The following is a 15,610-nucleotide window of genomic DNA, read 5'->3' as shown; positions in this document are numbered from 1 at the left end:
CTAAAGTATAGCACATAGACGTCTTTTGTCGGTGCTGCTAATATCTACCTTAGACGTTTGCAAAAATGGCTTCAGCCAAACTCCAGGTACTCCATGTAGCATCATACTGACATGATTACGTCAAACAACAAAAAACTTTCTTGAGGCTAACAAACACGCACACTGCAGAAACGACAGTTTATAGATCTTTTGTGTTGATCTTGTTTCTTTGCTTTATCGTCCTTTCCCTACTTAGTTATAAAAATGTGAGATAAAAATGTGAGGTGTTCAGTATCAATTGTTATCTCGAACAGCTTCTTGACTTGTTGCTCACACATTGAATAATAAGCATTCCTAACCACAATCGTAATTATTTTCATTATTGAAAATGCACATAGATTTGTACGTGGCAGAAACTTAAAACGAATCATTAATTTGCAGTATCATGAAAAATTCCAAACTGGCTAGCCCAGATGGATTCTGGAGAGGTACTGTTCGAACTTAAATTCTTGACATTCAAGTTTCATGCCTGAATTATAAGTTGTGATTAATTAACTTACGACAGAAATTCTGTAATAATTTACACTCAAAAATATTTACCTTCCAAATAAAGACCATTCCCAAGCATAAAATTCATATAAATGTTCTACACGCTATGTAATTTTCAACAGATGAAAGCCACGTGCGACCCAGCTTGAAAGAAATACTATTATGAAAAATAAACAATGTATAATGATTCTAATGAATCCAACTAATCAGCTAATGAACTTTTATAAAAATATTCAAAGATTTTAATAATGAACCAACAAGAACATACGGTATTTTAATATTCCAGGAAGTAGCTCCTCTACTTCGTTGTAGATACAGTAAATACAGCAAAAATATTGGATTTTGATTACACTACTTTATTCAATCACTCTAGCAAAGCCATTCCAGACATTAGATACAATAAAAACAATACAGTAAACAGTAGTGATTGTTTCTTATTATGCAATTTCTTTACTATGGTAACTACTATTAAGTATACTCCAAAAATGACAATATTCAAGAAAAAACAAAATAAACCATTGTATTTTTCACAGCACAAATGTATCTTACTGTTACATTAAATACATCGAAAGAAATAAAACGTTTAACGAAATTCAATTATTTCTTTCAGGTCTTCTCAGTTATATTTATATTATTTATAAACTTTTTATTTATTTACTGTATTCCTCACATTATACTGGCAGTACTAATGTTAGCTCAAACATCGATTAGTTCATTAACTTTTTGTTCAAATATTCTATGATATGGGAGGCAGTTGTCATTTTGTAGCAATCCTCATATAAATTTGTGATCATTTAGAAGTTGATGTCGCAGTGGAGCAGAGAACATGACGGAAATCGTATAGAACAGGCCTGTCCAATAAAAACACTTACGTGGAAATACATTTTATGCGCTTTGGAAAATATTTGCTTTAGAAATGCAATCAATGCGCTTTGGAAAAAATTTGCTTTAGAAATGCATTTTATGCGGTTTGGGAAAAAATTTGCTTTATAAATGCATTTTATTCCGACGGGTAAATTAACAGTAGTACAGTTAAACATTTATAACTATATACGAGTATAAATAATTGTAACACTAATAATCAATAAAACCATCAAATAATATTATATTTACTATAATGACGGCGATATTTGTTTCTCTTTTCTTTTATTTAGTTTTTTTCGATCGATCTCAATACTTGTATTTGCCCATCGTAATGAATTTTTAAAAATGCCCGTGAATTATATTTCGTCAATTCCATTTTTGAAAAACGATTCACAGATACAAGTTGATCCAAAAGTACTAACAAAGATTGTGCCATATTTCTTCAAGTTAAAATTTTCCTTTTTTATGTAAGTATTCATTTCATCGTTGTATATCAATCAGCTCTGTTTGGAGATTTTTGGAGCCGATTCGATATCATTGTGGAAAAGAGTTGAATATCTTTCAAATACTGCATCGCATTTGCCTAAATTACTGAATCAAATGTCAAAAGCAGTTACAAACTGAATTATTTCTTTGTCATGTTTGGAATTATTGTCGCATTCCGTATTTTTAAATTCCTTCAATAATCGAAAATATTCAATGTTATTACTCGTATTTTTAATTGCGATTTAAATAACATCAAATTCTTAAGAGCTTTAATCTGTTTAAATATATCGATTATTAATTATCATTCTCTTGTAAAGATATGCTTAGTTGATTGAGATCTTTTTACTATTTGCGCTGAAAACCATAAATCCAGCAATCACTCATGATTACTTAATTCTGGCATTAGTTTTATTTACTTCTCATTCATAAATCAATTTCTTGGCATGACTCAAAAGGTCGTTCTAAATCTTTTCCACGACTTAACCACCTGACATTCCTGAAATATATAACGTAACCATATTCATTTTATAGCACCTAATTCTATTAGAAATTCCATGAAGTGGATGTGATAGAAAATTATTTACAGTTTTTATGATTACTTCCATAACGTAGGACACTGATAATACTTGACAGCCCAAATTTTGTTTGATAAATCAAACAAAGTAATTAAATCTACGGTTTTAAAGTTGTTTGATTCTATTTATTTACTAGTAATTTTACAGCTTCCTTATCTTGCCTTACAGCCTGAAAAATGTCTTCCGCTTTTATACTGCCATTCAGACTGATCAATTTCACCACTGATCAGTCTGAAGGTTACTAGAATTCATTCATTTATTTCACTAACGAATACTACACTTTGAGCTGTGTCCAAAATATATCTACTTTCGTCAAATGCCAAAGCGAAATAATTTAAATTCGGATAGCGCAGATTTTCGATAATTTCATTTGAAATGTTGGCAGTTTGACCAAATACTATTGTGCAAAGGTAAACTAATATTTAAAAATAAATTATTTTTATCGCACGCAATATCTTTTGCAACAACTTTCAAATATTCTTTTACAAACCTGTTATCTGAAAACGGTTTTAATTTTAAAGAATTAAATATTAAACGGAATTACTTGCCTTCACAATATTAGATAGTTGTTGTAATGCTGAAGTAAGCATTCTTTGTTGAGCTTTTAATCGCTTTTTAAATTCTGTCAACTTCGATTCTTTTACTTTTTCCTCCTATATCATATAATCGCTTCCTTTGCTTTGGTAATTAGTTTTTGCATTTTACTCTTTAAACACAGCTGCAGTTTCTCTACAAGTTAAACACGTTATTATGGAGTTTTGAATAGTAAAAATGTGTTTTTCTTCCCTTTGTTTACTGTATTGTCTACTCTCATCAACAAGTTTTCTATTCTTTGTACTCATACTAAAGACATCGAGCAGTCAGTATGTCTGTATTCATGTGTATCAGTGCCTAGTACAGGGGTCGACAACCTGTTTGTCCTTAAGGGCGCAATACTAAATTTGAAAATCACCGAGGGCGCATATTTTACAGATAATCAACAGGTATAAATAGGCATTAAAAAAAACAGATTTTTTATAATTAAATGCTTTATAATTTTGTTGGTGTCATACATAATGATACATATAATTCAGTGTGCAACTTGGGTGTCCATATTTTCAGCTAATTTCTTATAATTGGGATATATTTAGAGTTCTCGGTCCTTAAACGATTATCTAAATGTGAGTCATTAAGCTTTGTTCGGTATTTTGATTTCAAATATTTCATATTTGAGAACAAAGACTCGCAATTTTATGTTGTTGCACAATATGAATAAATTTTTAGCGCACATTTCCTTAAAATAGGATACTTATTTTCATCGACTAAGTTCCAAAACATTTTATCATTACTATGCGCTTTTAAAATAATATCACTTTGCAAGTATATTAGTTCTAATTCTAGGTCTTCGATATTATGAAGCTCGAAGTACACTGAAAATATTTCAAGGACATCATCTTCAGTAACATTGAATGGATTTATGAAAAATCTTAGAACGGGTTCTAATACTGCAAAATCTTCAAATATAGAAGAAAACTCTTCTATTAGCTTATCTATAATTTCTAAATATGATGTAGCAGTAAAATTTTCATTATTCAAATTTAAACTCTCAACAGTATATTTTATATTTGGGAAATGTGATAAAGATTTTTTCAATAGATGGAATTTCAACAACACTAACTTGCATTTGAATGCATTTACTTCACTAATCATTCAGCGATATGCTGAATTTTCCTTGTATTTTTAAATTTAATTCATTCAACTTTGCCGTTATATCTGTCAGAAATCCAATGTCGATTAGCCAATCCTTATTTTCTAATTGCTCGTAAAATTCACCTCTTGATGCAATAAATTCCTTTATTTGTGGCAAAAGCATGATAAACCGCTCAAGTATTTTACCTCTGCTCAGCCACCTCACTTCAGTATGTAAAAGAAGATCTGTGAACTGAACGTCCTCATCTTCTAAAAGTAATTTAAACAATCTGTGTTGCATAGCTCCCGATCTTATGGAATTAATAATTTTTGTTACTATCGTAAATACGTGTTGAAAACCGATTGTTTTTTGCGCATAACATTTCCTGATGTATGAGGCAATGATAAGAAATAAATTTCGGGAATAAAGAATCCTGTTTACATAAGGCAATAAATCCTTTTTCTTACCAGTCATCGCTGATGCCCCGTCTGTTGTAATTGACGATAACTTTTGTACAGGTAATTTTACATCTGTTATATACTTTTTAAAAGTAGAAAAGATATCTTCTCCTCTGGTGCTTCCCTTTAATGGCAGAATTTTAAGGAATTCTTCTTTTGTTGTAAAATCAGAAAATACCATCTTCACGCAGATTGCTAATTGTGATATATTTGTCACGTCTGCCGATTCATCCATCTGTAGCGAAAAGAAAATACAATTTTCCATATCATTTGCTAATTCTGCCTCCAAATTCTCCGCAATTACTTCAATTCTTCTAGTAACAGTTCGTGCTGATAATTGCAACGTGTTTATAGCTGAAATTATTTCCTTTTTATTTTTAAATTCTTCAAAAAGTGAATCAGCAGCTTCTAACATGGCTTCTTTCACTAATACTCCATCTGTAAATGGTTTTTTATTCTTAGCTAGCAAATGAGATATTTTATATGACGCGATCGTTGCTGCTTTATGTTGTTGCAGTGGTTTAGTAAAAAAACTTTGCTGGTTAGTTATTGAAGATTTTAAAGAAATAATTTTTTTATTCTAATTTCAGAGTTCATTGGATAGTCACTATCAAAATTGGTATGAACGGTCTTAAAATGTCGTTCAATATTACTTTTCTTGGGAATAGCAACACTATTATTACACAACAAACAAATACACTTCCCTTTGTAATCAACGAAACAATATAGATGTTCCCATTCATCGTTTAAATAATATGTTCTTTTTCTTTTACATTTATCCATGAAGGATTTTGAAAGAAAAGAATTATTTCGGATTACTTGGTAGTTTTAAATGCACGGTCTACGCGTGGTCTATTCGAAATACGGTCACACTCTAACAAAAAATACGTGCGTGTTATTAGATACGCTCAAGGTTAGCAAACTGCTAATCTATGCACAATCCTAAACTCAACTGACTACTGTCTAACCACGCTAACGAGAGCAGTTTGGCTGAGGGCCAAGATGAGTCAGTTTAATTGAAGGGGTGTGTGGGCGAAAAGCGCAGGTATTTTTCCCTCTCGAAGGTCGAAGGGGTGTGGGTGAAATCGAAGGTCAGGGGACATTTAGTGTCTACCGGGCTACTGCACTCACCCCTACATAACTGATAGATGTTCTCGCTTCCGCCCCAAACCGGCTGTTAACAGAGATCTGGAATACGTGGTCAGACAGTACTTCCTGTATATCGCCGTTTGACAAGAGTAAGTAAATCGCTCTGGCTATCATACATTTACATTAGTCCAAGGAGGGCGCATTAAAAATCGATCGGGGGCGCCATGGCCTAGCAATGTTAAACGTGATTGTCACGTAATCGCTCCAGCCTTGTCTTTATTGTTTCTTTGACCAATCAGAAGTCGTGACGTCGCAGTTGCAACATACTTCTTTTGACCGCTACCTTGACCGTCCATCTTTTTTTTTTTTTTTTTTTTTTTTTTTCCCTCAAGTTAGTACGAATTTTTTAATTTTTAGTGTGTTAGCAGAAGTTATCAAATTATAAATTCGATTAAATCATAAAGCGCGAATGCGGCGGCAAATCGCAAAATCTTACCAAGTGGGCCGCTGATTGGCCCTCCCTGGCACTGAAAATATAGCAGACGTATAGGAAGATTAAATACACTTTTCTTTGTTCTTGAGAAGCATAATCTAATTTGCACACATAGTAATGGGCACCCGTTTGGATTACGGTTGTATCTTTTGCACATCTTATATCTTTTAGCAGCACGATTGACGAAAGAGAGAAGCAACATGCTGTATCAACTTGGCTGGACAGCAACTTAACAAAGAGCACGAATATGATTTGTTTAGGATAAAAGCTAGTTTCAGAGTGATTTGAGTTCTGGTTCCGAATTTTCCTATTGGCTATTAATAAAAAGTTTCAGTTCCAGTTGAAATTTTGTTTGCTGAAGGCTTTATATATGCGAGCGCTTCATAATCATCACGTAAGAATCACATGACATGGATTAATTTGGAAATCAAGCAATTTAGAGAGATTTCTTATCAGCAGTTACTATTTTAAGATAAAAAAATTTAAATAGCCACACTAAAAGCAGACTTAAGCGACTATTGTAAATTAGACGAAGTAAGAAGTTTGAACTTTGTCATGTATACTTTGTTTTTACTTAGTTAGAACTTTTTGTATATATTATGTCTATATTTCTGTTTAACAATACAATGGAATCTGGCTCAACGTTTCCGAAGCCCATCAAAAAAGATCAATAAATGGGCTTAATGATAATATCACAAGATATTGAATAGAACATAATAAATGTAGAAATAAACATAATGAATATAGAAAAATTTACTTATGAATTAATAACACGAGTCTAATTAGACAAGAGAATTGCCTAATTACACTAATAACATGCCAATAGTTTAAGTTTTATTTGATTAATATTAGATTAGTTGCCATATTAGTTTCATTACATTATTAGGTTTCAATTAGGAATCAGTTCCCAAGCTCTCCAGTGAAACTTATTAGATATTCCAGATATCATCAAATGGCGATTACAGTTTTTCTAAAAATGGATTTACATTATTCAACGCTCTAGAGTCTGTTATAGAAAAATAATTAAGTTAAAGCACATTATTATAATTTATTTATATGAGTATTCTAATAAAATTGCACTTTTTTCAGAAAGAATAATTTAGTCAAAAAAATCCAATATTTAAATTTATATAAAATATTATATAAAATTTGTTAATATAATTTACAATTATACAGAATTTGTTTTTACACTTAGTTTTCTCAGAAAGGTATAAGAGAATAATTCATAAAATACGGAAGCCCACCAGCGGCCGAGCGGTAAAGTCGCTGAACACTGGTAGTTCGGTCCGAGGTTCGAATCCCGCGAACGGGCTGGCTGCATGGGCGTTTTCGTGGTTTTTCCCCATGTGTGACGTGTATACGAGCCAGTTTTCCTTAGAAAGTCCTCCACGAAGGCATCCCTCCCCTTAGTCAGATAGCCCTCGTGTGTTTTGCCATAACTCAACACACCAACACCACCATAAAATACGGAAAACAGCTTATTGCAAGAGTATTCGAAGTAATAAAAATCATTCTCCGAGCTTGATTTCGTGATGTAACTGCTTTCATTTCCGATTGAATCCCTACAAAAACATAGATGAGTTTTTCAAATTTCTAGTTCTAGGAAACTTAAAGATTTAACTGTCGTTTGATTAAAATGTAGGGAACGATAATCCATCCTCAACTGTATTTATCTGACAAGGTCTCATTCATCTCCACGTAGTCGCCATTTAACTAGAATATAAATAACTACCGCTTTTTGTGTGTGTGTGTGTGCTCTTGTAGTGTAACTAGTAACATATGACTAATGAAGGTTAAAAAAACACAAATTTAATGTGAAAGAAAAATTTCTAGATATTTATTATTAATGCTTTTCTACACATGTACTAATATACTGTTATTATAATTAGTTCTGCTGCGTTTGACCTTACTGCTTTTCGTCGTACTGACAGAGGTATGTGAAGCAACGTACTTAAAAGTCAATCTCTGTAAAATTCAATTCTTCTTAAGCTAAGCTATCCTCGCATATTATAAAATTCAGTAATAACTTTATTCTCTGTCAGTTTTTCGAAAGGCCAACAGAAAACGAATAGATCCAATGATATCAACGAATCCACTGAAACCGAATGAAAAACTAATATATAACATTTTCACATTTATAGATACTGCCAAAATCTAGGTAGAATATACATCAAAAAATTTTTTAAAAAGAAAGAAAGCCAATAATACGCCACAGAAACGCTAATTTAGAAATTTATTAAATAAACAAACAAAAAAAAAATAGGTAGCTATAGATAAGAACAAATCTCTACGTATCAATAAGTACGCTAACAGAAAAAAAAGAGTCGGGGGGTTCTGATAATGACCCCAGGGTGGCTTGAAAGGCTTAAAGGATATGGATTTCCTGGGTTTGCTCAGTAATTGTTTTAAATTAATTTCAACATTTTTATAATAATGTATATGTTTTCAAATCATGAGTTCAAAGTTTTTCGTTCATAATTTCTGAAACACTGAAATAATTTGGAACAATAAACTCAGCAATAATAATGTTACTTGATTTCTAATTACAACAGATCGTGAAACCCTTCAGTTTACATCATCATTTTGTCATATCTCCTCAGGGATATATACTTTATGCATTGCACATACGCATTATGAAACTATAAATTTTTATTATTAGAAACTATATTTTTTTGCAGTATGGAAGAAATTTGTAAATAATTAGATAATTTCGTTTTTATAAGATAACTTTCATATCACAGGTTTTTTCAATAATATCTAGATAAATATCTACGAACATAAAATATCTCAAACTGTCATTGGCAAAATGAATCAATAGTTATCTATCGTTTGTAATTGTGCTCTTATCAAATGATCAAGATAAACTAATAATTTCAATGATTTGTTTTCATGAACTAAATGAAATATCATGTCATGCAGACTGATTTGTTTGCTTCAAAATAAATCGGCCTTATTTTAAGGCCCATCAGTCAATCATACGTTCTTAATCTTTTTACATTATACCTGTTAGATAATTTATAAAGAACTAGCAAGTGATCTGACGTAATATTACTGAATATGTTACTTTGTTAACGTATTACTGTTTCAAATTTACTCACACACACACGTGTCAGAGGAAAATGAAATCATCTCTGTTCTATTGTGCTGTCGTGATATTAAATTGCAGTGGTTTTATCTCCGTAAGTTTTACGTAGAAAGTAATCTTTTTTCACTATCAATATATAGCCTATTTTAAAACTAAATATCAAAATGTAGCAAAATTATTGTTAGACGAAGAAAACGATTTGTTTACTACCAAGTATCTAATACATAGCACTATGAATGCTTTTATTTTTTAAATAATAGTGTAAATATTTATACGAATGATTTCTTGAATGCTTTATAAATTATGGAAAATAAGCATGTAGTATATTGTGGCCCCAACTTGTCAGCAACTGCGGTAGTGACTGCTATGAACTTTAAATTTACACAAACACATAAGAAGGATTTAAAGCCCTTTTTATTCCACTTTAGAAATAACAGCTGCGTTCCCTTGACGCTCACAAACTACGCCGACCCGGCGGTTTAACGAAAACAGAAATGTGAAACTAAAAATTAATGACAGGATGAATAAACAACTAGATCACTACCTACGAGGCTCTCAAATCGTAACTAACCTAATCGCGTTCTAAAATACAGCTGAGATTCAGCGAGCTTACTGATTAAGCAGTTGAAAGATTCAGCGAACTGCCGAGATAGGCACACAAGCCGAAACGCGCGGTTCTTAAATTTCTACCTAGCAACCTTCACGTTAGCGATTCAAGAAGCACACTTACAAACTCGTTTCCCTTCTATTTAAACTCAACTTACTTCTGCTAAAATTTGAATATACTGCACATTCTACTGCAATTTACATACTCTGGCATTGGCAATTCTAGGGGAAAGTAAAGGCTTGACAGGAAAGATAGCTTAAAATAAATGTTAGTTAAAATAAATATAAACCTTATATTTGCCGCTGCCAGAATTTGGTAAACCTGGGAGCAGGTCCTAGAAACGACCTGTAGAAAAGTTTCCATAATTCTAACCTAAGACTCAAGAACCCCGTTTACATAAAACAAACTTTTACCTAAAACATTTACAATCGTTTCTGTAGATGGTTAGGATACAGTATCTTCTTACAGGATCCTTTCTGCTGTTTGGTCTTCATCAATCAATCTTTTTCTCTTCCTTCGAGCATCTGGAAGGAATAAGTATCAGTGTATTCCAAATACATTATGATTTACACTTTCTTAACACTCAATAAAGTTTTCGTTTCGATCCTTTTCTTTTCCTTAATTAACTGCTTACATTCACATTCATTCAAATATTCAAACATGAATTTAACTGGTTTTCCACCATTTGCGGTGTCAAACGGGAATCTTCGTGTTTTTGTATTACAACACTTCCCCTAACCACAATGATTTGTTATAATTCAAACGACCAAATATGACACACCTTAATCCAACATACTGAAACTCGATGAGCTATGTTTAACATTCTTAAATTCAAGTGTAGGTGGAGAACCCTAAAAAACACTTTCATTCTAATTTTCCCCCTCATTCATTTTTCACATGCAGGCTTTCGCTTTAAAGCATGATTTTATCTACTGTTTAACACTTAGGTTTTAACTCGTTTCTTTTAGCATCTAAAATTTTATGCTTCTAGACTAAATTCTACTTTTACGTAACTTTCAAGTATTTACCTATATTTACAAAATTCTAATATATATGATTTTTACAATTTACCATAAGATGAATAAGAGAAAATAAAAATTTACTTCACGCTTTCTTCGCCAAGCTGGCGGCACTGAAACTAAATTTTACTTTAATACAAGACTACGAAGTTATTTTACCTTCGGCCAAATTTTGGCTTTAACATAACAGAACCAGTCTTTCGACCAACACGAACTGCTTGCTCTTAGATTTTACACTTAAAGAAAATAATGCTTTTGCCTTAGCTAAATAAAGTAAAACAAAACTAAGTCTCAACCGAGACAAATTGACTTCCGTCACCACATAGAACTTCGTATTTACACATAACATTTCAGAACAAAAGAAAAATTTATAGAAGATTTTAACTTACCTTTGACTTTTCGATGCTTGGAACTCCGACATCCTCTTCTGGCAAAATTGATCCCAAGTTACAGAATTCATGGAAGTCAACCTTCTCTTCTGGTTTCTTCGAGTTTCCTCCATGGTGACTTTTCTTTTTCGCCCTCTGTACGCCGGCCTCTTGGGGTGGTAGTCTTCGGGTTCCTCTATGGTGACTTTCCTTTTTCGCCCTCTGTACGTCGGCCTCTTGGGGTGGTAGTCTTCGGGTTCCTGTCTTTTCCGTTTAGCCACTGGACGGCTGGTCTTGGCGGCCTCCGGTCTATCTGGCCCTGGAAGTGGTTTCATCGACGCAGATTTTCTACTGTGGAAAATTGTACCTGGTCTTTTCCTGTTTACCAAAGATTCTTTACGAGGCGGTGTTGATTTCCTGCATTTCTTGAATGCTGGAGTCTGACCATTTTACTTCCTTCTTTTCGGGACCCTAGAATGACCTGTAGAAGGGCTAGGTTCCTCATCTGTTCTCTGCTTCTTGGGTGGTGGAGCGGGCGGCGTTAATTCTGGAATTTCCACTTCTTTTGCCCTTGAGTCCTGTAAGGAACTTTTAAGGATTTCGAAATTATTTTTATTATAATATTTTTTCACCTGGTCGGGACTTGCTTTACAGGTTTCCCCTCTCTCGTTCTTAAGGTACGATACGACCTCCCTTGATTTCTTGTATTACATAGGGGCCTTCAAACTTCGGAGCCAATTTTGCAGTGAAATTATCTGGGGCACTTGATAAAGAAAATTTCCGCTTTAACACTTTATCGCCTACTTTAAAATCTGCTTCACGGCGTTTTCGATCATAGTAAAGTTTCTGTCTATTTCTTGCCGTATCCGAACTTTTAACCGCCTGATCAATAAGTTTCTGTATATCTTTTTGTTTAAATTCTTCTTCCCTTTGTTGCACAAAGAATAATTTATCTAGTGGCGTAATTAACTTGCGTCCTAAAAATAATTCTGCTGGAGTTTTTCCAGTAGTATCACGATCTGCTGTTCTTAAAGCATAAGCTAACTCATTTATGTAGCCATCCCAGCGCTTGTGATGTGCGCTAATATAGCTTCGAATTATTTTTACAATATTTTTATTAACTCTTTCTGCGATATTTGCCTGTGCTCTATACGGAACCATTTTGATATGGCGTATGCCAAGTCCAGAGCAAAGTTTTCAAAAATTTGTCTAAAGAATTGTTTACCGTTATCGCTAATGGCTTTTATCGGTGCACCGTATTTTAAAATGTACCTGTGTAAGAATGCATCTGCAACTGTTTTGGCTGACGCGCGTTTAAGTGCAACAATTTCTGTCGACTTTGAAAAATGATCTACAATTACTAAAAGAAAAGGATTTTTATTTAACTCACTCTGGGGAAAAGGACCAGGAAGATCTATGCCTAAAATTTCATTCGGAAATGTATCGCGAATGCTATTTAAGTACCCGGCCGTGCTGTAATTAATATCATTTATTAATTGACATTGATTGCAGGACCTGACATACGCAGTTACTATTTTGTATAATTGCGGGAAATATACCGCCTCGCGTACCCTTTTTATAGTCTTTCTGACCCCTAAATGACCCGATGTTGGCGCGTCGTGTAATTCCTTCAAAATGCTCAATCGAAGAGAGGCTGAGATGACTGGTCTATACTCAAAATTTTCGTTTGTTGATTTCGTATAAAGCAATAAATTATCTATTATTTCATAGTTTTCTGCTCTACTTCTTATTGCGGCGACATCTGTATGTTCAAAGATTTCGGGGTCTTTTAAATAAGCATAAATACTTCCAACTTCAGGATCAGCTTTCAATTCAGCAATAATTGTTTCTCTAGAATCTAAAATTTTAGAAGTAAACACAGCGCATTTGAGTTCATTCCCTTCATCGTCCAGTTTTATTCGGGATAGTGCGTCAGCTACATTATTTTCTTTCCCTGGTTTATATTTAATTATTAGATTATATTCTTGAAGTTTTAAAGTCCATCTTATTAACCTGGGCGTTAGGTTTTTCCCCGAGTAAAGTCTACCAACAGCCGCATGATCAGAAAAGACTGTTACTGGCGCTTTGCCGAAATAAACTCGAAATTTCTGTACAGCCATTAATACGGATATTTTTTCTCTCTCTGCAGCTGTATAATCCCTGCTAAAAATGCCCCGTAGAAACCCATAAATTTTTTTACGGGGTATTGGCCTACGGGTACCCGTACAGCTCTGCGGGTACCCGTACCCGTAGGCCAAATCCCCGTAAAAACCCACAGACAGAAACTCGTACAACTGTACGGGTACCCGTAGGCCAAATCCCCGTAAAAACCTATAGAAAGAAACCCGTACGGTTGTACGGGTACCAATAGGCCAAATACCCGTAAAAACCCATAGAAAGAAACCTGCACGGCTTTATGGGTACCTGTAGGCCAAATACTCATAAAAAACCTGTAAACAGAAACTCGTATCCGTACGACTGTACGGATACGAGTAGGCCAAATCTCTGTAGAAACCTGTAGGCACTATAAACAAAATCCCAGTAAAAACCCATAGCCAAAAATCAGAACTTTATATGCATATTTATTGGCCAAATTTCCATTAAAAAAATGGATATTCCGTAGGTCTATGCCTTGTAAAAACCAGTAAACAAAAGCATGTAAACCTATACAGGCACCCATATGCCAAATCCTGTAAAAACCACTACACAAAAGTCCACACACCAATAAAGGTACCTCTTGGAAAAATCGCTGCACAAAACAGTAAACAAAAACCCATAAACAGAACCAATAGCATTATACCATAGTGGAGTATCCGTACATAGAACGGGTATCCATATACAGAATCCCTATAAAAAACAATACACAAAAATAGAACTGTAAATCAAATTTCCATAAAACATAAACCAGCAGAAGTACATAATTAGCACTGATGAAATGTACAGAACTAAATGGCGGAGAAAGCATGTAAAGTAATTTTAAATAAAACTCAATGCGAATAAATAAAAATTTTAAAATATCCAAAAGCCTACGAGCCCGTCCTTCTTAATGCACGTCAATATTTATAAACATATTACGAAATATTTGTATAAATTCTCTTTACAAAATTTTAAACTACCATTATAATTCTGAAAATAAAATGAATAGAAAGATAATAACCAAAGTCATGATTCACAACCATTGAATGATATATGTACATATATATATGTAAGAAAAATAAGGAATATGCAAAAAATTAAATTAGCAACGTAAAATTAATTTTCCTTCTCTATTCTAAAACAGTAATCTTTCTGCACTGCATCATTTCGAGATTAATTCATGTCATATGACTCTTACATAATTTGATGTTGTGAAAGAAACTAAAACTCAAACAGCCAATAGTAATTTCACAGCAGTATTAACTATCAAATACGAGTAAAAATGCATCAAGAACCAAAATTAACTCGATCTGAATTAAGATTTCACCCTTAACATAACGCATTTGCTTTTTACGCTTTGGCCTAGCTGGATTGCAGTCTGTCTGCTCCTTGTTTCTTACTACACATTTATCAAAAATGTTAATTTTTGGAATAGGCATAAATAATGTGCCAACTTGTTTGTGGCTGCAACATATTTGCTGAAAGAAAAGTTGAATTAAATCTACCTCGACTGCCAAATTTCTTATTCATTGTGGATTGGAGTTTCAACATCTCTAAGCCATCAAAATTCTTGCTGTTCATTACGGATTCAGCTGCTTGTATTCGACTACAGAATCTATTACATATATATCATTTCATTTGATGGTTGCGAATCATTACTTTGACTGTATATATATTATTGATTTCATTATAAATATATACATATAGTACTGTACCTCACTGCATATATTTGTATTTCAGTTCTTTAATTGGAAAATTAAACAATTGTATTTAATCACATCAGCTTGTTTAACAATTTGATACCTAATGAGAAATGTATTGCCTAAGGATGGTACTTTCTAGCATCTGCTTAAATTTTAAGTTACCTACAATGCACTAAACCAAATTAAAAAAACAAAACTAGAAGAAACCCAAATTTTCAGGAAGAGAATCATTATTAACAAGCAAGCAAAAAGAATACGGAACTTGCAAATTAGAAACTTAACATAGAGTTCAAATTTAGCATACTTGCTATCCCCTTAAAGCTCGCTTACCAATGATAGTAACACCCTGCAGCTTATTATGACACGCATACACATAGATGTTTTGCGTCGAAGAAAGGATGAATCCTAGAATATAATGTAGTGAAGAAATAATAATATACAAACACTGTGTCGACTCCTTATTACAATACTTTGAATATTACCTGTATCTCTCAAAAGATAAATGAAATATGAAGATAACATATAATAAA

At 33.1% G+C, this 15,610-nt stretch overlaps 1 protein-coding gene across 1 annotated transcript; it reads right to left on the bottom strand.

Annotated features, from left to right (window-relative positions):
• Window positions 1-4,134: 4,134 nt before the first annotated feature.
• On the bottom strand, window positions 4,135-4,995 carry LOC146997383 (zinc finger BED domain-containing protein 5-like). The gene has a single exon (XM_085817859.1). The coding sequence runs from the start codon at window positions 4,993-4,995 to the stop codon at window positions 4,135-4,137; it is 861 nt and encodes a 286-aa protein (XP_085673985.1).
• Between the last annotated feature and the right edge of the window lie 10,615 nt (window positions 4,996-15,610).

Source organism: Stegodyphus dumicola, chromosome 5, assembly GCF_044657685.1.
Source record: "Stegodyphus dumicola isolate Sdum_Otavi_A_Nest chromosome 5, ASM4465768v1".
In the NCBI taxonomy this organism is placed as follows: Eukaryota; Metazoa; Arthropoda; class Arachnida; order Araneae; family Eresidae; genus Stegodyphus; species Stegodyphus dumicola.
This window is presented reverse-complemented; position numbering and strand designations above follow the sequence as displayed.

Coding starts and splice junctions, on each gene's coding strand:
- LOC146997383 (XM_085817859.1), bottom strand. CDS start 4,995: ATGTTAGAAGCTGCTGATTCACTTTTTGAAGAATTTAAAAATAAAAAG.